Source organism: Acomys minous, assembly GCF_964271855.1.
Source record: "Acomys minous genome assembly, chromosome: 16".
NCBI lineage: Eukaryota > Metazoa > Chordata > Mammalia > Rodentia > Muridae > Acomys > Acomys minous.
The window spans coordinates 86,414,712-86,437,457 of NC_140498.1; the positions used below are offsets into that span (position 1 = coordinate 86,414,712).

General features: G+C 45.7%; 1 protein-coding gene and 1 pseudogene across 3 annotated transcripts in view; one reads left to right on the plus strand and one right to left on the minus strand.

The window, feature by feature from the left end:
- The window catches only part of ATP2A2 (ATPase sarcoplasmic/endoplasmic reticulum Ca2+ transporting 2), a 55,148-nt gene extending 33,243 nt beyond the window's left edge, over window positions 1-21,905 (plus strand). The window contains exons 6-21 of one of the 2 annotated variants that reach the window (XR_014775598.1): window positions 128-208; window positions 2,690-2,775; window positions 4,047-4,511; window positions 6,577-6,665; window positions 8,560-8,662; window positions 9,265-9,396; window positions 13,258-13,380; window positions 13,460-13,678; window positions 14,291-14,626; window positions 15,223-15,443; window positions 15,785-15,987; window positions 16,837-16,922; window positions 17,127-17,260; window positions 17,647-17,764; window positions 17,872-19,417; window positions 21,125-21,905. Coding sequence is in view for 1 of the 2 variants with exons in the window: in XM_084762684.1 (XP_084618810.1) it covers window positions 128-208; window positions 2,690-2,775; window positions 4,047-4,511; window positions 6,577-6,665; window positions 8,560-8,662; window positions 9,265-9,396; window positions 13,258-13,380; window positions 13,460-13,678; window positions 14,291-14,626; window positions 15,223-15,443; window positions 15,785-15,987; window positions 16,837-16,922; window positions 17,127-17,260; window positions 17,647-17,764; window positions 17,872-17,992; window positions 21,125-21,138 (2,531 nt within the window). In the remaining variant the exon portion in view is untranslated. The remainder of the gene's footprint in view (window positions 1-127; window positions 209-2,689; window positions 2,776-4,046; window positions 4,512-6,576; window positions 6,666-8,559; window positions 8,663-9,264; window positions 9,397-13,257; window positions 13,381-13,459; window positions 13,679-14,290; window positions 14,627-15,222; window positions 15,444-15,784; window positions 15,988-16,836; window positions 16,923-17,126; window positions 17,261-17,646; window positions 17,765-17,871; window positions 19,418-21,124) is intronic. The other variant, XM_084762684.1, reaches the window with a different exon arrangement.
- On the minus strand, window positions 6,705-8,546 carry LOC311586625 (putative ribosomal protein uL10-like; annotated as a pseudogene). Its single transcript has one exon. The product of its transcript is annotated as a putative ribosomal protein uL10-like (transcript).
- Window positions 21,906-22,746: the final 841 nt, after the last annotated feature.

Consider the following 22,746-nt stretch of genomic DNA (forward strand, 5'->3'; position numbering starts at 1 on the left):
TGTTGTACTATATGCAAGTTTATTTTTTAAAATTGTGTTTGATTTGGGAGCATTCATCTCTAGCAACTGAAAAGTTGCTCGCTTTTAGCTACCTTGTTTTTATTTTATTTTTTAATCTCTTAATTAGTTGGTGACAAAGTTCCTGCTGATATAAGATTGACTTCTATCAAGTCTACAACCCTAAGAGTTGACCAGTCAATTCTCACAGGTGAGTATTACATATTGGGGAGCCACTCAAGTTTTGAGGCACCTTATCTTTCAGCTCCATGTTGTCAATGCCCACTGCCCCTTTATAATGGCATACTACCCTAACCTTCTCTAAGATACTTAATTTCTCAGAGTTTTCAAGGTCCAGCTTGGAATGATCTGGAAACAAGGTTGTCGGGTTAAGAACAGCACTGGCAGGCTGGAGGGACGGCTGGTGGTTAGAGTACTGCTCTTCCAGAGGCTCTGGCTCTAATTCCCAGCACCCACATGGCAGTTCAGAACTGTCTGTAACTCTAGCACCCTGACACGGACAGACATCCAGGCAAAACACTAAGTACATTAGAAAAAATTAAATGGGGGATAAAAACCATACACACACAAAAACAGTGCTGACTAGCTCCACAGCTCACTTGGGCTGGAGAGATGGCTCAGCTGTTCCGAGTGTTTACTATTCTTGTAGAAGTCTCTGTTGTTTTATAAAAACAAAATCCCATCGTTCAGTTTTACCAGTAAAGACCCAGGAGCCAGATATTGGGCTGAAAACTTGGTAGCACCAAGAGACAAGAGAAGCACTCAGCTGATAAAGCCTTTCTGCTCAGCCCACATCCCAAAGGAAAAAGGCTCCTTCTCCAGCAGTTCTAAACACCCTCAACCTAATGTTCATCCTGTTTAATCCCTGTCAGCTGGTTTCTTTCTCTGCCTCTTGACCTAGGGTTACTTAGCTCTTGGATTAAAAGTGTATGCTAGGACTGGGCCACACCACAAGTACTTCTGTACAGTAAACAAAGCTTTAGGATCAAAGACTGAGCCATACTACAATTTGAAACAGGTTTTTACAGTTCACAATCTCTGGGTTCAGAATGAGATCAAGTATCCTGCAACAGAACCCGGGTTCAATTCCAGCACCTACATGGTAGCTTATAGCTGTCCATAACTTCTGTTCTAGAGGAACCAGCAACCTCTTCTGGCCTCTATGAGTTCATTATATTCTGGCAAACATTCATACATATAATAAACTTTTGTTTAAAAAAAGGAAAGAAAGAAACTTGTCCAAGCCTAAAGCTCCTTTTGATTCCCAGGACTGGCACACTACCTATGCTCATACACATATATTAAAAAACAAACATATACAAAAAAACCCCACTTGAGTCCTAACCTTAAATAATAAGTAAATATAGATCTTAAAGGCCGGCAAGATTTATTTGAGTGTCAGTTTTAAAAGTAACTGATCATAATAAGTATGGTAAGTCCAACTCACCTGGGTAGCTTGGTGTGGTGGCGCACACCTTTAATCCCAGCACTTGGGAGGCAGAGGCAGGAGGATTTCTTGAGTTGGAGGCCAAGCCTGGTCTACATAAAGAAACCCTATTTTGATAAAACAACAACAAAACAAAAAAGAAGGTAATCAACCAAGTCATCTGGGTTTTAACACTTGATTTTATATAAATTCCTTAATTAGTAAAATTCCCTTTAGCGGCATCAGCTTCGGAACTTTTGAGTCATAAAATGTTAGGGAAATAATTGGGTTCTATACCTGAAATCCTCAGGGTATGTCTAGAAATAGACAGGAGAACTGAAAAAGTTGCCAGTATCTCAAAGATTCCCCTTTTTTTCTCTTAGCTTTTTGAGGCAGGGTACCCTGTAGCACAGGCTGTCCTCACACTTGGTACATAGCTGAGAATAGTCTTGAACTGCTCTTTGTGCTGTCTATGCGTCCCAGACTGCTGGGCCACTATACATAGCTTTGAATAGTGCTCGAGGTTGAGCCAGACTTTGGATGCTAAGCAAGCACTCATCTGAGTACATTCTGAGCCCAACTAAATGTCCTGACACTGTAGTCGTAGGTCAAACAAGAAACTACATCTTTTGTCAACCAACTATTTGACTATTCCAGGAAATTAAAGAAGGTAATTGACTGGGTGTTATATCAGAATTAGTCTTTATTTTTAAGTTAACGTTGTTTGTTGTCTTATTTTGTTTTTCGGTTTTTCGAGACAGCGTTTTTTCTCTGTGTTAGGCTTGGCTGTCCTGGACTTGTTTGTAGACAGACTTGCCTTGAACTTACAGCTGTCCACTTGCCTCTGACTCTTGAGTGCTGGGGTTAAAGGTGTGCCCGGCCCAAGTTAACACTGTAACCTTGGCATTCTTGACTCCGATGTTAATTTCCATTACTGAATTTTCCTAGTTTGCCTGCTTTGAATAGATTGTGATTGGGCCCTTTGCTCCTTTTCCAGTTTTGGCAATGAGTATGCACTTTTTTTGTTTGTTTTGAGACTAGGTCTCACTGTGTTGTTTGTTCCCAAAATTGTATATGGTGGCCTTGAATTTGGGAATAATCTCCACCTCAATTGACTGTGTTGGTTTATAGGTATGTGCCACACACCCGGCCATAAAAACTGTCAGTGGGTTGGTTTGGGTGAGAATTAGTAAGATTGGGTATGTGTCAAACAGAACTAACCATCCTGTCTCATAACCTGCTTAGGTGAATCTGTTTCAGTCATCAAGCACACTGACCCTGTCCCTGACCCACGAGCTGTCAATCAAGATAAAAAGAACATGTTGTTTTCTGTGAGTACTTTTATCAGATGTTGCCAGTGGGGCTGCTGGGGTTGAACCTAGGGCCTCACCTAAAAATGTACTTTTATTTGGCGATAGTGCTATCTATCTGTTTCTGTTACTATGAAGAGACACCACAGCAACTCTTACAAAGGAAAATATTTAATTGAGGCTCGGTTACAGTTCAGAGGTTTAGTCCATTATGATGGTGGGAAGCACGGTAGCTCACAGGAGGACACGACGCTGGAAAGGTGGCTGATGGTTCTCTATCTGGATCCTCAGGCAACAGGAAGAGACAGTGGGCCACTCACTAGGCTTGGCAAGACTTCTGAACCTCACGTCCGCACCTACTCCCAACAGTGCCATTCCCTATGACTGTGGGAACAGTTTCATTCAGACAACCACCATCCCAAAATTCTGGAAATTCAGACTTTTTACCAGCCTCCTTCAGTGGTCAGACTTTAGAAAATAATTGGTTATTCCAAAAGATAATTATTATTTACTGTGTGTCTCAGCTGTCAAACTAACACAGCTGGGGATGAAACAGTGATGCCTAGTTTGCTGAAGGCCTCGGCAACAAAACAAACAATGTTTTTGTTTTGGTTGCCAGCTAATGAAATGATTAGGGCAAACATATTTAAACTCAGTATGTAACAGCTGAGAAAGGACATTTTCAGAAAAGTCTTCAAGCCTAGAAAGGGTGCTTTTCAAATGATACAGGCATTGCTGCTGTTTGTGGCTAGTGATTTTTAAAAGTACGTTTGGAAAGAACAAACACGGATATCATTTGGTTAGCCTCGATGACAAATACATGGGTGGTTATTTTCTAGGTTGGTGTGAAAAAATTTTCAAGTCCAGAAATGCATATATTTTGATTTTTGGTTTTTCAGGACAGGGTCTCTCTTTGTAGCCCTAGCTGCCCTGGACGTGCTCAGAAGACTGCCTCTGCCTCCCAGAATGCTTGGAATAAAGGCGTGCACTACCATGCCCTAATGCCCTCTTCTCGTGTGGAGGTGTACATGCAGGCAGAGCACTGTATACATAATAAATAAAGATTTTTAAAAAATCTTTAAAAAGAAGAGTACACAGTGCTGAGAGCTATATGGAATTTGAAATTACAAATGTTAGAGTCCTGTTGTGCCGAGATCAGGTCTATAGGGCAGGTCTGTGTTGGGAGGAGCTGTCCAGTCCCTGTGGGTAAATAGAACTATGTGAAACCCAGGCCAGTATTTTAAGTTGGGATCTGCTGTTGATCTTATAACCAGTTTTCCTCTTCTCCCTAGGGTACAAACATTGCTGCTGGGAAAGCGATGGGAGTAGTGGTGGCAACTGGAGTTAATACTGAAATTGGCAAGATCCGCGATGAAATGGTTGCCACAGAACAGGAGAGAACACCCCTGCAGCAGAAGCTGGATGAGTTTGGGGAGCAGCTGTCCAAAGTCATCTCCCTCATTTGCATTGCAGTCTGGATCATAAACATCGGGCACTTCAACGATCCAGTGCATGGGGGCTCTTGGATCAGAGGTGCCATCTACTACTTTAAGATCGCAGTGGCCCTGGCAGTTGCTGCCATCCCTGAGGGTCTGCCTGCTGTCATCACCACCTGCTTGGCTCTTGGAACTCGCAGGATGGCAAAGAAGAATGCTATTGTTCGAAGTCTGCCTTCTGTGGAAACCCTTGGTTGTACCTCTGTTATCTGCTCAGACAAGACAGGCACCCTTACCACAAACCAGATGTCGGTCTGCAGGGTAAGAGACAAGTGCCCTTTGTGATTCTGGGATGTTTCTGTGCTTTTTACTAGATTATGCCTTTATGCCACCAAGCCCTTTGCTTAATAATTTGTTACTGAAGGTTTTGTGAGCCCTAAGCCCAGTCTCTTACTGCCTGAGAGAAATTAATTATTCAGTCTCCAAACTGAGGCTGGCAGAAGGGCTCAATGGCTAAACCACTTGTTGCCAAGCCTAGTGACCTGAGTTCCATCTGTGGTGATCCCACTCGGTGGAAGGAGAAAACCGACTCCTGGAAGGTAACCTCTGACTTGCGCGTGCCCCGCTGTCTTGGGGAATACAGAATAGCCACATTGAAGAAATAGCTGGAGGCTTGATCCTGCCTCTAGATGCACGTGTTCCAGAGGAAGCAACTATTGAGCCTGTGGCTGAAGTCAGGTGCTATTTCCATAACACACTAAAAGAAACACCATTTCCCCCTGAAAAGCAAGCGATCTTAAATAACCTAGCACATTCTGTCAGGTTAGCCCGCCTTTCTTACCTTGTTAAACCATCATCTGAAGTAAAATAAGAACCCTTTAAATGTGCTCCTAGAACTGAAACAAGGCCCAGGGACATACAATGCAATCACAGCTCCTGCAGGTGGGGGCAGAAAGTCAAAGATTATCCTTGGCCACACAGTTTGGTGCTAGTGTAGGCTAAATGAGACACATATTTAAAGAAGAAAGCAAAATAATTGAGAAGCTAGGTGCGATGGCATATGTCGACTTGAGGCTGAAACAATAGAAGTTTTTGTTTTGTTAGTTTTTCGAGACAGGATTTGTGTAGACCAGGCTGGCCTTGAACTCAAAATGATCCACCTGCCTCTGCCTCCCAAGTGCTGGGATTAAAGGCGTGTGCCACCATACCTAGCAACAATAGACTCTTAAGTGATGTGTGAGGGTCAGGTTTTCAATAAAAGGTCAAGTGAGATTTTCTTTTTTCGGATTTTTCGAGACAAGGCTTTTCTTATAGTCCTGGCTATCCTGGACTTTGTACATCTGTCTGGCCTCTAACTCACAGAGATCTGCCTGTCTCTGCCTCCCAAGTGCTGGGATTACAGGCATGTACTACCACGCCTGGCTTTTTCAAGCGAGATTTTCTTACAGAAGAGATTGATAGATAATGGTTATTAATTTAGTAATTGTGCATTCTTGATTGACCTGTTTTTCCTGTGGTTTTTCTTTTTTGTTTTTCTGAGACAAGGTTTCTCTGTGTAGCCTTGACTTTCCTGGACTCAAACTCACCTACTTATGCCTCCCAAGTGCTGGGATTAAAGGCTTCCTGTGATTTTTCTATAAATTGAGTATACGACCATGTGGTGGCACACACCTTTAATTCCAAGACTGGAGAGACAGAGGCAGACAGATCTTTGTGAGTTTGAGGCCAGCTACATTGTCTGTCTGTCTGTCTGTCTCTCTCTCTCTCTCTCTCTCTCTCTGACACACACACCCCAAACACACACACACACACACACACACACACACACACACAAAGAAAAGAAAGCAGCTCTGAGGCTAGGTGTGGTGGCACACGCCTTTAATCCCAGCACTCAGGAGGCAGAGGCAGATGGAGTGCTGTGAGTTGGAGGCCAGCCTGGTCTATAAAGTGAGTCCAGACAGCCAAGGCTACACAGAGAAACCCTGTCTCCAAAAAATCGGGGGTGGGGGGGGGTGTGGCTCTGCATTGACAGGAGCTGCTCTGGCTAGAAAGAGCAGCACCAGTTTATTCTCCTGCAGCTTGTCTTCCTGTACTCAAAGAGTGTTTGACTCTGAATTGTCTCTTCTTCCTGAGCTTTTCTGCCTGGTTCTAAAGCAAGACTACATAATGATATTTTCTCAGCTACTTGATATAGAATTCTGAGCATTTAAAAAAGTAAATGGATCCTTTAACCTGACCTTTTGCTGACTTCTGAATCCCTGTATCTTTATTTGGATTATCTTAGACTACATCACAGTGTTGTGAGACAGCCCCGGAAACATCCTTCAGACCTCCTTTTTCTGTTTGTGTGGGTTTTTAAGGACTTTTATTCTGTCTTTCCTTATAGATGTTCATTCTGGACAAAGTTGAAGGTGATACTTGTTCCCTTAATGAGTTTACCATAACTGGATCAACATATGCTCCCATTGGAGAAGTGTGAGTAACCATCATCTACACACACTGTCATTTTAGTGCTTTGTTATTTAGATCAATCACACGGGAGAAGTCTAGAAAATCTTGAAGCATTGTAGCTTAGGGATAAAGCTGAGGTATGCCTAGCATACCTGAAGCCTTGCTCTCTTTGAGCTCCAGTTCCAGTGAATAAACAGTAGAGTGTGGTGATGGACACTGGCAGGTCAGGAGATGATAGCCAGCCTGGCCTACATGAGAACCTGTCTCAAAAGTATGGTCTCTGTCTCTGTCTCTCCACCCTCCCACCCCGTCCCCCAAACTATAGCTAGCTGGCTGGCTGTGGCTCAAGTTAGGGTTTTTGTTTTTTAAATGGAAGTGTGCGTTTATTTCCATGTTTCTCAAATTAAGCTGGCTAAATTGGCTGCTTTGAGAGGTGGTGATTGGTCTCTTGTCCCATATCTCATCTGATTCCTACAACTCTTCCTTGGCTCCAGCCTTGGCTGGGGCTGCAGTGGCAGTAGCCACAAATGCAGATGGGTCAGCCAAAAAGGCCTTGACCGGCTCAGCAAGAGGGAAGGTGTAGTCAGTCTCCACAGGCAAAGCCAGGACCCTCTTGAATCCACTGATGACAGAGTGTAGCACCGAGGCGACAGACTGGTAAACATTCGACAGACATGTTGGCAACATTTCGGACTCTAAGAAGTGAGAGTGCAGAGTCTGCTAGGTGATGTCAAGCACTTCAGGGTTATAAACGCCGCTCTTGTCAAGCACCTGCTGGATGAGCAGCCCACAGGAAGGGCGAGATGTTGAGCCGTGTGGCCTCACTGGCTCCTACTTTGTCTCCAGTTGTATCAGCTGTACATCACTCAGAATTTCAGTGGTGCCTCTGGAGATTCTAGTGATGATGCCCAAAGCCTGGAAGAACGAGATGTTCTCAGGTCCCAGACCCATGTTCTGGGCTGGGAGTGGCCTCACAGGGGGCGATGGCACCAGCACAAGCAGCCACAGGTACCTTATTGGCCAGTGGCATGTCCCTGATCTTGATGAGGTCCCCATTGGTGAACACAAAGCCCACATTTCCCCAGATGTGAGACAGCAGCTTCTCCAGAGCGGGGTTGTTTTCCAGGTGGCCCCTGGTGGCCTTGTATATCATGAGGTTCTTGCCCATCAGCACCGCGGCCTTCCCTGGAAGGGACATGCAGATTTGCTGCATATGCTTGGAACCCACACTGTCTGCTCCCACAACGAAGCATTTTGGGTAACCATCCAAAAGTTCTTAGGGAAGTAGTTGAACTTCCAGGTTGCCCTGTCTTCCCTGGGTATCACGGCAGTGCATCAGGGATTGCCACGCAGGATTTAAAGATGATGTCGCTCTAATGACATCCTGGTGAGAGCTGGTAATTCTCCCCCCACCCTCACCCCCCAAAGACAGTGTTTCTCTGTAACAGTTCTAGCTGTTCTGGACTCACTCTGTAGACCAGGCTGGCCTTGAATTCACAGTGAGCCACCTGCCTCTACACCCCACGCGCTGGGATTAAAAGCATGTACCACCATTGCCCAGCTGAGAGCTGGTGATTTTTATTAGTTAAATAACTTTTGAAGCCTAGATTTTCTGGTGGCATTTTAGTAAAAGTTTCCTGGTTACACAAACTTATACTTTGATTGCTGGAGCCTATGTCAGTGCTGTTGCACGCCTATAGAAATTCAGGGCCATTCTGGGATATGATGTGAGAGCTTGTTTTAAACAAACAGGAAGCAAAGTTTGAGTGGCCTCAAACTCACGGAGATCCACCTGCCTCTGCCTCCCTGAGCACTGGGACTACTGGTGTGCACAACCATGCCTGGTTTGTTTTGGGTTTTTTGTTTTTATCTTAAGTTGAGGCAAGCTGTGATCCAGAAATGCGTTTTCTTTTGATAGGCATAAGGACGATAAGCCAGTGAAGTGCCATCAGTATGACGGGCTTGTTGAGCTAGCAACAATCTGTGCTCTGTGCAACGACTCTGCTCTGGATTATAATGAGGTAAGGCTCCTCGTAAGTGAGAATGAGGCCTGTCCCTGGCTCAAGGGTAAGTTGAGTGGAATTTTAAAAAGCCATCTTCCTCCCTTTGAAAAACAAGTGCCTGATTTTCCCATTTCTACTGAGTGTGGCCTGGCTGAAAAAAGCAGAGCCCCTTTCATTGATCTGAGGCTGTGTGCTGCAGTTATTCTGGCCACTGAGGCTCCCTTGCTTTCAAAGGACCAGAACCCAGGCTCTGAAGTCTGAGAGTCAGGGTAAGGATTATATTTCAAACATGGATCACCATGTACCCTTAAAGACAGTCTGAAGCTTATAGGGTTGCTTTGCTGGGGGGGGGGGGTGAAGAACAGTAACCAACAGAAACGTTTTCAAGTTAAATAGTGGGGTTAATTAGTCTCTTTCTTTCTCACCGCCCACGCCTTCTCTCTGAGAGATCACTAACTCATAAGAATAAGAGATAGTGACCTGGAGTGAGTAAATGCCTGAGATGAGGAAACACGTTAATAACTCAGGTAGTGTCTCATGGCTGAGCCTTGAGTGTCTTGTCTCACATGAGCTGGGAGAACAGGCTGTCCTACTGACAGGGATTTCTTTCCACAACGCAGGCAAAAGGTGTGTATGAAAAAGTTGGAGAAGCTACAGAGACTGCTCTCACGTGCCTGGTAGAGAAGATGAATGTATTCGACACTGAACTGAAGGGACTTTCTAAAATAGAACGTGCAAATGCCTGTAACTCGGTCAGTATTTGAGCTTGGTGTGTTGTCTCTTAGCCAAACCATATTCATTCGCTCTCCTTTGTTTCCTGCCTCCTGGGCCTCTGCACTGCTGATTATGCCTTTGTTCTAAAACATTTGTTCCTGGTAGTCACAGTCAGGTAAAGTGGTCTCTCATTCCTGTAATCCTAGCACTTAGAATGTAAGGGCCAGGATTGCCACAAATTGTAGAGTAAGACTCTCAGCAGATAAACAACCAAATCACCAGCACCCCGCACCCGCCGCACAAAGGCCGCCTTTTCTAGGGAAGCTATGAATGAGCACGCTATCCTTGGTCCTGGCAAAAGCCATCCCCTCCCGCCTGCATTTTAGTTCCTGCCTCTGCTGGCTCTTCAGCAGCACAAAGAAAATACTTGTATGATATTTAAACTTAGAGCTGACCTTTGCCCTAACTTTCACTCATTTCTTCAACTCGAACTGTTGCGTTCTGTTTCATTTCTTTTTTCTCAAACTCATTCCAGTCAGACTCTTGCCTCCAGCAGTCCATCAGAACCTCTTTTGAACTACTTGTAGCCTTATGCTAAATCCAGTGGTTGTATTGTTTATAATTGTTAAATGTAACAGACTAGACAAGTCAGCGGTTAGAGATCTGGATATTGAAGCTGGAGAGATAGCTCCATACTTCTGGCTGCTCTTCTAGGGGCCTGGAATTTAGTCTCATCACTCACCTGGCAGCAAAAGCAGTTTGTACCTCCTGTTCAAAAGGATCAGATCCTCTTCTGGACTTTTATGCACCAAGCACACATAAAATGAGTGTATAGACATACGTGTAGGCAGAACACCCGTACACAAAAAATTAAAATGACAAGGTGCTGGAGCGATGGCTCAGAGGTTAAGAGAGGACCAACCTGTGCATCCACAACTGTAACTCAAGTTCTAGGGATCTGACACTTTCATGCATACATACATACGTGTGGGCAAAATACCAAATGTACATAAAATAAAATTTTAAATCTCTTTAGAGGCCGGCCATGGTGGTGCACTGTAATCCCAGCACTCGGGAGGCAGAGGCAGGCGGATCGCAGTGAGTTCAAGGCCAGCCTGGTCCACAAAGCTAATCCAGGACAGCAAAGGCCACACAGAGAAACTCTGTTTCCAAAAGACAAAACAAAACAAATCACTTTAGAGCCAGGCATGGTAGCACATGCCTATAATCCCAGCTCTTGGCGGGGCCGGGACAAAGGGATATCTGTGATTTCGAGGCCAGCTTGATGTAGAGTGAATTCCAGGATAGCTAGGGACACGCGCGCGCGCACACACACACACACACACACGAAAAAAGAAAAAGAATTTGGATTTTAACATATCTTAGACATCAACCTAGTGACTGCTCATATGGAAAATCAGTAATGATTCAAAACATTTGAACAGTAGGAACCAAACTTAAATTTGTAACTATTACCTTTTTTTTTTTTTTTTTTTTTTTGAGACAAGGTTTTTCTGTGTAGACTTGCCTGTTGTTCTGGTCTCCCTTTGTAGACCAGGCTGGCCTTGAACTCATAGCGATCCACCTGCCTCTGCCTCCTGAGGGCTGGGATTAAAGGCATGTGCTACCACTGCCCAGCCTTGTTTTTTGTTTTTCCAAAACAGGGTTGTACTGTGTGTCCTTGGCTATCCTGGACTCACTTTGTAGACCAGGCTGGCCTCAAGCACACAGTGATCCTCTGCCTCCCAGGTACTGGGATTAAAGGCATGTGCCACCACACCCAGCTTGGTTTGTTTTATTTTCTTTTTTAAAGATTTATTTATCATTATGTTATTTATACAGTGCTCTGCCTGCATGTACACCTACAGGCCAGAAGAGGGCATCAGATCACATTATAGATGGTTGTGAGCCACCATGTGGTGCTGGGAATTGAACTGAGGACCTGAAAGAGCAGACGGTGCTCTTAACCTCTGAGCCATCTCTCCAGCCCCGTTTGCTTGATTTTTAAGACACTTCTCTGTATAGCCCAGATTGGCCTGAACTCAGAAACTGCTTCTACCTCCTGAGTGGTAGGATTAAAGGCATATGCCACACCCAGCCTTTTATTTTAACCCCTAAGGTGGTGTCTTGATAACTAAGTTAGAAGTCAATGCTACAAGCTTCTATCTGAATAAAGAGTTTTAAAAATGGAGAACTAACTGCCAAGCATGGTCATGCATACCTTTAATCCCAGCACTCAGGAGGCAGAGGCAAGCTCATTGCTGAGATTTTGGGCCAGCCTGATCTACAAAGCTAAGTTCAGGACAGCTAAGGCGGGGGGGGGGGGAGGGGATGAGAAAGAATATGAATATAAATGATTGATTATAGGGCTAGAAGTATTTAAGGATGCACAGCATCCAAAAGCAGTTGAGATCTATCAGTAAATTCAACAGCTGAAAAGAAGCTGACAGATCTTGTAATAACTCAGCTTTTAACAGTAATCTAAGGAAGTTTTAGTAATTCTTGATTAGAGACATTGAATCTGTAAGTATTTCTTTAAAAAAGAAAAGTTCTCAACTCGTGTGATTTGCGTCATCCTGATGCCAGAGGTCAGTTGATGTAGTTGTGGAGGAGGATGCAGGAAGCATCCTTGAACACGCTGTCACCTGCCCTGTAGCCTGGAGCAGAGCCACAGCTAGCACCAGCATGGGCAGCCCTGGCCTAGCGACAGACCATCATACTGAAGCTGTCTTTCCACGCTCTGTCTCAGCTTGCTGTGGCCTCATAACCAGCCAGTCTGAAGTTGAGGAAAGTGATTTTTGGCTGACAGACATTGGCTACCTAGTCATTCTCTGGCACCAGGGTCTCTGTAGACAGATGAGTTCTATCTGTAGGGGTGAGGAAGTAGCTCAGGTAGTGTGTGGCCAGCATGCACAAGGCCTTTTAGTTCAATCCCCAGCACCCGAGAAAAAGAAAACATGAGCGGCCAGACCTGATGACACCCCATTATCCTGCTCAGGTAGGGATGTTTACTTGGTATAGAGACAGTACAGTAGAGTCAGCGTGTCAGTCAGTGTGAGACCAAGAAGTACGCTAAGAAAACAGCAGTTGCTTCTCCACTTCCTCATTGAAGTGTGTCACTTGCCGTTTTTGTCTGTAGTGCTCTTACGCTGTCTCTGCCTTGAATGTTCTGAGTCTGGTGGGGTCTCTACTATGTTATTTAGAATGCTTAAGAATTTACTTATGGGGCTGGAGAGATAGCTCAGCAGATAAGACTGGCTGCTCCCCCAGAGGTCCTGAATTCAATTCCCAGCAACCACACAGTGGCTCACAACCATCTGTGCTGGAAGCTAATGCCCTCTTCTGGCATGTAGGTGCATATGCAGATAGAGTACTCATAAAATAAGTAAAATTTAAAAAAATAATTTACTTACTTGCTGCAGCCTTATAGTGAACCTCACTGGCAGAACAGTGTGACCCACACCCAGTGCCATTGGCCTGGTCAGCCAGGGGCCACTGTATGAAGAGGTGTTCCATGTCTCCCCTTAGGAGATTCTTTGTTTTCAAATGGGTTATTACTATGTAGCTGAGGCAAACCTTGGACTTGATATCCTCTTCCTGCCTTGGCTCCCGTTACTAGGATTGTAGGCAGTAGCGCCACACCAGCTCTTTAGCCAGCTCTTAATAGCCGGTGTTTAGTTTTATATTCTGATCTACTTCCACACTATAGGACACTTTTATGAGGGAACAGACTTGCTGTCTTGTTTACTGCTGTTTAGGCTGCCCTACTCCAAAATACCAACATGATGAAGATACATGAATGGGGTAGGATCTGTCATATGATGCCTACTGAGTATCTGAGGAGATGTAAAATGTCTAGAAATAGTAACCCAACAGTGCTCACATCTGATCGTGTACAGGTCATCAAACAGCTGATGAAGAAGGAATTTACTCTAGAGTTCTCACGAGATAGAAAGTCAATGTCAGTCTACTGTACACCAAACAAACCGAGCCGGACATCCATGAGCAAGATGTTTGTGAAGGCAAGTACTACACAAACTGAGGCTTTCTTACCAGGTAAACAGGGAGATGCAATTGCTGATCTGAATTTCACATTCTTAGGGTGCTCCTGAAGGTGTCATCGACAGGTGCACCCACATCCGAGTTGGAAGTACCAAGGTCCCCATGACACCTGGTGTCAAACAGAAGATCATGTCTGTCATTCGGGAATGGGGTAGTGGCAGTGACACACTGAGATGCCTAGCTCTGGCCACTCATGACAACCCATTGAGGAGAGAGGAGATGCACCTGGAAGATTCGGCCAATTTCATCAAATATGAGGTACCTCCCCTGCATCAGCACAGTCACTGTCCTGCCTGTGCTGCCAGAGAACAGGCAGATGTCCTAGTAGACCTCAGCAGTAACCCTTACTTGGATTGCTGCTCCAAACAGAAATGTAATAAATCTGTTTTCAGCTGGGCATGGCAGCGCACACCTCTAATTCCAGCACTCGGGAGGCAGAGGCAGGCGGATTTCTGTGAGTTTGAGGCCAGCCTGGTCTGCAAAGTGAGTCCAGGACAGTGAAGGCTACACAGAGAAACCCTGTCTCAAAAATAGAAAAAAAAAATCAATAAATCTGTTTTCAATATAGACTATTGAAGACAAGTTCTGACAAGCCTATAAGGCTTAATGTAAACTGTGTTTCTAATGGTATCTAAAAATAAGCTGAGACCAGAATTTTTCTGTCAGGGCTGTAACATCCTAAACAGAAGGACCAGCTTTGCTGTGGCACGGACACTGCCAGGCACAGAGTACTCTTATTCTTCAACACATTGTCTGTCTCCCCCGCCACCCCGTGAATAAACGTAATATAGAAGAAAGTGTCAAATTTACAGTGCTAGCAAGAGGGGCAGGGATAAGCGGTTCGATTTCACAGTGACTCTCTTACTTTAGACCAATCTGACTTTCGTTGGCTGTGTGGGCATGCTGGATCCTCCCAGGATCGAAGTGGCCTCTTCGGTGAAGCTGTGCCGCCAGGCAGGCATCAGAGTCATCATGATCACTGGCGACAACAAGGGCACTGCGGTGGCCATCTGTCGCCGCATTGGCATCTTTGGGCAAGACGAGGATGTGACATCAAAGGCGTTTACAGGGCGGGAGTTTGATGAACTCAGCCCCTCAGCCCAGAGAGATGCCTGTTTAAATGCCCGCTGTTTTGCTCGCGTTGAACCTTCCCACAAGTCTAAGATCGTGGAGTTCCTTCAGTCCTTTGATGAGATTACAGCTATGGTAAGACTTTAGACATGGCAGTGATGTTCACGGGCCACAAACAGCAGGTCCGTCTAGGCATGGTGTGTGTGCCTGTAATTCTGGAACTTCAGAGGCTGAGGAAAGCCTGGGCTACCTAGTGACATCCTGTCTCTCAAAGGCCAAAAAATGGGATTGTTTGGTGTTATGGTTTGTTTTTAGTGGGATGTTTTCATTGTATTAAAAACATTTAGACCATGTGCAGTGGCACACACCTTTAGTCACAGCACTGGGTGGGTGGGTGGGACCCACACAGGAGAATCTGTGTGCTTGAGGCCAGCCTGGTCTACAAAGCAAGTCCAGGACAGCTAAGGCTACAACAGAGAAACCGGTCTCAAACCAAAAAAATACTTAGTATTCAAATATGAGTCTGAAGTGTGTAAATGACCTTAAATTGTGTGGCTGCACCACACATGGCTCTTGGGCTTTATTTTCTGTGCTGGTTTAAGACAATACACAGCAGATGTCCAGCTCCCTTGGCACTGCCTTTCTGAGTTACTTTGGTGAACTAACTTGGCTACTCTGCTCAGAGGTGTGCCATGTGGGAGATCCCTGAATCGGCTCTGGTTCCCTTTCAGACTGGTGATGGTGTGAACGATGCCCCTGCTCTGAAGAAGTCTGAAATCGGAATTGCTATGGGTTCAGGTACTGCAGTGGCCAAGACTGCCTCTGAGATGGTCCTGGCAGATGACAATTTCTCCACCATTGTGGCTGCTGTTGAGGAGGGTCGAGCCATCTACAACAACATGAAGCAATTCATCCGCTACCTCATCTCATCCAACGTGGGGGAAGTGGTCTGGTGGGTGTCTGGCTAGGATTATAGTGTGTCTTTCAAGGCTGGGCAAGGGTGTTGGGCTTTCTCAGTTTGCTGCTTCTGTTGTGGCAACTTTTGGTTATAGCCTGAGTGGGGAGGGGTCTCATGGGGCTTGTCTGCAGCTTCCCAGTGTGCAGAGAATATTCCCTAACACAGCATTTAGCTTACTTCAGTAGTTTAAAGTCATAAATCTTGGCCCTCTAATAGTTTCATACGAACTTTGATGGGGTAGGTATTGTTTGATGCTTATGGCTTGGCAGATAATAGATTTCAATAGTTCAAAAAAATCACTGAGTTCTTCCTCTTCTTTCCTTGCATGTAAACAGTATCTTCCTGACGGCCGCCCTTGGGTTTCCCGAGGCTTTAATTCCTGTCCAGCTACTCTGGGTCAATCTGGTAACAGATGGTCTGCCTGCCACTGCGCTGGGGTTCAATCCTCCAGACCTGGACATCATGAACAAGCCTCCTCGGAACCCAAAAGAACCACTAATCAGCGGGTGGCTCTTTTTCCGCTACCTGGCTATTGGCTGTGAGTACAGTTGCTTGTTTCTGTTAGGAGCATGCCCTCAGCAGTGCAGATTACCAGAGGCCTCTAGTCCCTGTTGAGTATTCTGTCCTTGGAGTGAGGAGACGCAGCAGTTTAGACAGCAGGCTCTGTCTGCTTTCCCCTTGCACAGAGGGCACAGATACCAAGACAGGACAGGGCCCTTCCCTGTTCAGAGCTCCAGGCTGAGTTTTGAGTGGGTGATTCCCACGAAGGGAACAAATGGAGGCCCACTATCAGAGGCTAGTCATGTATTCCCTGTCCTAGTTAGGGAATCAATACCCAAAGGTGAAACCACTGCCCTGGGACCCTCAGAAAGGGATTTTTGTTTGCAGAATGCACACACACTGGTCTAGAACAGCACGGCCCCAGCTTGCCAGTTCCTCCGACCTTGACAACATTTCATGGATCAGGTGCCCTTGGGAGAAAAAAGATTTGGCTTTTGCAAAAAATCTCCCCCTCCCTGTCTGTGACTCCCTGGCCTTTGGCTCTTAATAGTGTCCTAGTGCACCACTGTAATACCAGGTTAGACCTGTGCCACAGCCTGAGTGCCAGCACTGTAATGGAAGTTCTTTTTATTACTTAGCAATATCGGGCCTGCGTGTGTGCCAGCAGGCCATTAGAGGTCACCAGATCTCACTAGAGATGGTTGTGAGGGTCTCGGATGGGTTTATCAGCAACTTTTCCTCATAAACTCCAGAGAGATTGCCTGATTTTTTTTTTAACGCAGAAACTCCCTGTCTGTGGTTAGCTGCTCTGGCCTGTATGTTAAGCTGCAGTGCACAGTGCTGTCCACAGCCCCAAGTATATCAGCAACATTGTGTTTGTTTCCAGGTTACGTTGGCGCTGCCACCGTGGGTGCTGCTGCATGGTGGTTCATCGCTGCTGACGGTGGTCCGAGAGTGTCCTTCTACCAGCTGGTATGTGGCCACTTTTTTTCTCCTTGTAGTAGAGTGAGTGCTTGTAAGGTACTTGTAAGGTCTTCCGGTAGTTTGGGATTATCTTCTGGTTCAAACAGTAAACAGTTGACGTGGCTCAGAGCCACGGCTTCTGCTGCATTCACGTTGTGCTGGGGCCTGAACTTGTATTCCTGGCTGATGGATGTGTTTGGATTTGTGTTGCAGAGTCATTTCCTACAGTGTAAAGAGGACAACCCAGACTTCGATGGAGTGGATTGTGCAATCTTTGAATCCCCATACCCAATGACAATGGCGCTTTCTGTTCTCGTAACAATAGAGATGTGTAATGCCCTCAACAGGTTAGTGAGTCTGGTAGGCTGAGGTCTTAGATCTGTGAAGGTCATAGATGGGAGAAGCTCTTCCCTCCCAGAAAAGCACAAACGTAGTTTTAAGCTGTGGGAAACAGTGGGAGGTTGTCACCATCATGGGTTCCTGATGTGGCAGGGTCTGAATGGGGCCAGCATTCCAGGCTGTTCCTGCAATGTAGGGAGCACAAACCACCGACAAAGCAAGAAGTGGGCCTGCTGCAATGAATCTGCAGCTCCCCCCACTGTGGGAACTCAGGCCTTTAGAGTTAGGGTAGCAGAAGTTGCCAGCGCTATCACACTATTAAACCCCTGCATCCTCCTGTGTCACTGACATGAGCCTTTGCCTCCGGTGAGGTCACTTCTCTCCTCACCTGCAGCTTGTCTGAAAACCAGTCCTTGCTGAGGATGCCGCCCTGGGAGAATATCTGGCTCGTGGGCTCCATCTGCTTATCCATGTCACTTCACTTCTTGATCCTCTACGTGGAACCTTTGCCAGTAAGTCACCGCGGGTGGTGATACAGTGCTAGGCCTAATACCGGCTGGGGCTGGTGTGGCCCTTGTGTGGCAAGTCCAGAAGCTTGATGCAGCCTTCTTTGTCTCAGCTCATCTTCCAGATCACACCACTGAATCTGACCCAGTGGCTGATGGTGCTGAAGATTTCCTTGCCCGTTATCCTCATGGATGAGACGCTCAAGTTTGTGGCCCGAAACTACCTGGAACCTGGTAAAGAGTGTGTGCAGCCTACCACCAAATCCTCCTGCTCACTGTCGGCATGCACCGATGGCATTTCCTGGCCGTTTGTGCTGCTCATTATGCCCCTGGTGGTCTGGGTCTACAGCACAGACACTAATTTTAGCGATATGTTCTGGTCTTGACTGACAGCGCTACATACAGAAGATGTTTAACTTAATCAATTAATTTTTTTATTGTTTAAAGCAACTGTCTATTTCTGCTGAATTTTCACATGAACATATTGGCTGGTGAAGGAGGTTTCATACTCTAGATTTTGTTTTGCTTTTTCTGACTCCAGTGGGACAAGATTTTCCTTTTTTTTATAAACATAATTAAAGTGTCCATTGACATGTACAGAGAACTAACACTATTTTATGCAGATATTTTTTTGTAGATGAAAAAGCATGTACAGTGTTCTGTTTAATACTCATCCTTGTACAAAGACAGTTGAGCCAGCAGACATTGTCAGCAAATTAATTGGCAGCAGACTTTAGGAAATGAATGTGTGTGGTTTTTAAAAGGAGAAAAAAAAACCTTAATAGCATGTATTGTGTCTTTTTGCATGATTCTCTGGATTTAATTTGGTATCACAGTCTAATTTTTATTCATAAGCCAATTTTTCTGCACTGAGCAGAGTCCTGCTACCTCAGTCAGTATTTTTGGTTTGCCACTTCCTGCACCCTCAGCCTCTGTCACCCCCAGCCCACCCCAGCCCGCTCGGCTTCTTCTGTAGGTCTGATGGTTCTGTTTACATCCGTCTTCACGAGAGGTTTGCCTGTTCTCGCTTGTGCAGAAAACATTGCTCCAGATTCAATCGACTGGGTTTCTGTCCCTTCGCCTAGTTTTTAAGGTTATTTATTTAAATGTCTAATGTATTTTATTGTAACAGACATTGTTTTGCCAACATTGCCTATTCACTGGCACTTCACAATCTAGTTTAAAGGAAAAATAAAACATTTTAAATGGACAGAGAAAAATAACTGTCTTGTTGTTAATGGCCTTGAACTACCTATATAATCAGTTCAAATTTCTCTGAGGTTCTCAGCTCAGAGCTTTAGTTTCCTGTTCCTGAGGGGAAGGATCCTGTTCTGCTGCATAGTAGAGTTTTATTCATAATGTATAGGCACGAGCTGTCATGTGATATACACTTATGCAAGTTTCTGCTGGCCTGTTGTCTGTAGCTTGGTGTAAGGGCAAGTGTGTGTCTGTGTGTATGTTTTGTAAAATCTGTAAATAGCACATGACCAAATGAACATATTGTATAGAACTATTTTTATTTGAATGTGACACTAACCACCACCACGACTCTGATGAACGTTTGCGCATGTTCAAGGTCAGTCTTAACGGCAGTGTGAGTCATTAACAGTCCTAACTGTGGTGTTTTCCTCCAATGCCTTCCAACATCCATCAACTAACGTGAGTATCTTCCCTGTGGGATCGGGGTGCTGTGGCCTATGTACAGGTGATGGCACTGACGAATGAGATGGCCCCTGTTGCTAGTGGGCTGCACGGCTCCTGTGCCCACCAGGCAGCCACTTCCTAAGGAATCAGGAATGCCAGCTGCTCACTACACAGGTGATCTCAGTGTAGATCAGGACAGTGATTTCTTGTGAGGCTCTTCTGTGGCCTGTGTCACCTTTAGTTCCTAACTGAGACCTCACACAGATACGTCATAAGGCTCGGATTTTCACTGGATGAAGAAATCCACTAAAGTTAGGGTACTGACCCTACATAGGCAATTTTTCTCACCTTTCTGGGACATGTCTTAGTGTGTGCGCCTAGGGCATGGCCTTTACAACAATCCTCTGGTGTGCAGAGGCCTGGGGGCTGACAGCCCCTAAGTTGTAAGTGCTGGGCAGCAGGAAGTGCCAGGTTCTAAGGGAACTTGGCAACTGACCCTTGCCTTTAGGTCCTCCCAGTGCTGCAGGGAGCAGTGATTCTCAGGAAGCAGGCAGTTTTGCCATTTTTCTATGTCCTAAATGTTGTTTTGATTGATTGGGTCAAACACAAAAAGATACAGCTGGGGTACAGACCAAATCAGAATGATACAGTGCTAGGCCTAATACCAAGCCCTGAGAGACTGAACCTGTCAGTTGTCCCTGACTTGGTCCTTTGGATCCTTAGTTCGGGGACCTCTACAAATAAGTGGGTCCTCAATGTACACAGAGACTATTGGACAGCAGTTCAACACTAATAGATGGAACGGCTAGATCATTGCTGCCCTGACCAGGGCCACTTGGTCCCTCTGGCACAGCAAGGCTGACATGCGTTCCGCGGCCCACAGAGACCAATACCAACAGCATTATCCTGGCCATGGGCCTCCTGCCTGTACTCACGTCTACCCTCACCCAAAACCTTCAAGAAGGGACAGCAGTACACAGATGAGCTGTGTTGTCCTCAACCCACTAGAGCAGTCTAGCTTGGAACTCAGCCTTAGAAGTTTTCCTGAGTGGCCCCCTCAGTGCAGTGGTATCCAGGATTCAACCCTGCAGCCCACTCAGCAAAATGCAGTTGATGCTTTCCCCAGGACAGCTGGCGGGAGCTACCAAGGCAGAGGAAGCCAGCCACCTCAGAGCCACTGCTCCCACAGCACGCTCAAAACTAGGGTCTCTGCCCCAACAATGGCATAGGCCTCAGGCACATCCAAGGCCATGGCCCTGGCTTGGTGCCTGCTGAGCCTATAAGCCATGGAGACCAGCCCTGCACTTGGGAAGCCTTTAAAGCAGAGCTGAGCCTGCAGCCCAGGACTGGCTGTCATGGAGAACAGGGAGCAGGAAGGGCTTCCCTCCCCGGTGCCATGCCACTCACTCTGCTCCACCTGCCTCACCCTCTGCATGGCTACTGAGATCTCCCACTCTCACGGCCCTCGTACCTGACATGCCTTCTGGTTTCTACCTCCTGGAGCTTTGTTAGGAGCTGGTAGAGGTCGGAGGCACAAGGCAGTCACCAACCCACTGCTTGTTGATGTGACTGTCACCTCAGGACACTTAGCCAGAAATGCTGCTCTAGCATCTAGACCAGATGCAGGGTTCTTTCCCGTCTGTCTCTATTGGTTTGTCTTGGGAAGTGTTTCTAACATATCTCTGTTTCAAGAAGCTGATTTCCTCTCTCTTTCCTTTTCAGCAATACTGGAGTAACCGCTTCCTAAACCATTTGCAGAAATGTAAGGGTGTTCGGGTGCGTGCATGTGCGTTGTTAGCAACACATCTACCAGCCCTCTGCATGACTGATGTTGGGGAAAAGAAAAATAGAAATGGTCCCCAATGCACTGTGTGATGTGGAGGAAATGTGTATTCCCGGTGGGGTTTTTGCTGTTCAAACTAATGATAACAAATGTACAATTTAGCATAATGAATCAGAGAGCCTCTCCAGAGAAGTTTGGTTTCTTTGCTGCAAGAAAATGAGGTTCCGAAACCCAAGAACAGAAGCCATCAGCCAAGTCTCCACATTTCTCTGCAAAATGTCCTAGCCTCCATAGCTGTATGATAACGGTAATGCATGCCTTCAGTTGTAAGCAGCCAGACTGCTCTACAGTGACATTGGAACGTGCTTTTTAATTGGCCCTGTACAGTGTGCTTATTTATAAATTCATTTAAATACTACAGCTGTTGAATGGTTACAATATAGGCCTCTGGTCCTAACTTCAATTTTTTGGGTGTGCAGCCAGCTGTTTTACATTGTATTAATGTAACTTATTTAATGAAGTCAGAAGCAGTAGACAGATGTTGGTACAATACAAGTATTGTGTGCATTTATCGTAATAAAGTGCTCAGCGTCAGTTCCTCACAGCTTCTTACAGCGCATGTTTGACTGTAGACTGTAAATAGAGGTCATTTTCTCTCTGTGCTGGTAACAGGTATTGCACAGACATGATTTCAGGTAAATAAATCTATTCTACGATAAACCCTCAGTGTAGCGGTGGCTGTTTTATAGGAGGGTGAGGATGGGCACCGAAGCCCCGTTTGGTTGCCGGTGTGGGAACAGAGCTGACGCCCTTCCTGTGAGATTAGTTTTACACTCAGCCAGGAGGGAAACGGTGCATGTCACCAGTGGGCCTTCAGCAGAAAACAGGCCTCCTTACTCACAAGTAGAAAAAGAAGATTCCACACATGACCAGCCTGACTGCTCAGATGCAAAGTGACTCTGCTGTCATCTTCTGCGGACTACAAGTAGACCTGAATGGATCCTGAATTCTCCCTTAAAACTGCTATCTGGCTTTACTGGCTTGGAATGAGACACTACATCCTTAAAATGGTCTTGACTCATACGTCCTGGCAGCTCCTGTAATACAGAACCCCTTGACAACAGTAACACCCAGGGCCAGCAAGACGGCTCAGCAGATAAGGGTGTTTGCCTTTGCCGTATAAGCCTGGAAACCTGAGTTAGATTTCCAGAACCCATGGTAGAAAGAACCAACTCCAACCACAAAGCTGTCCTTTGATGAACACATCTGCCTACATTCTGAATAAAAAACCAGATTATTCATAATTAAGACTTTGGAATTACAAGATCACTGTCAACACCACTTCAGAACAGACTCTCAGAATGAACAAAAAGATAGTGTCTCACTCACTGTGTAGACCAGGCTAGGCTGGAGCTCCATCTGCCTGTGCCCCCAAGGCACATCACGACTGCCTGGCACAAACACATCCTGTTCTTAGTAGCATTTAGTAACTTCAAAGAACAGATGTTGAAGATAAAATAATTATCTTAATTAAAATAACTAATCTTACAGGTTCTGACAT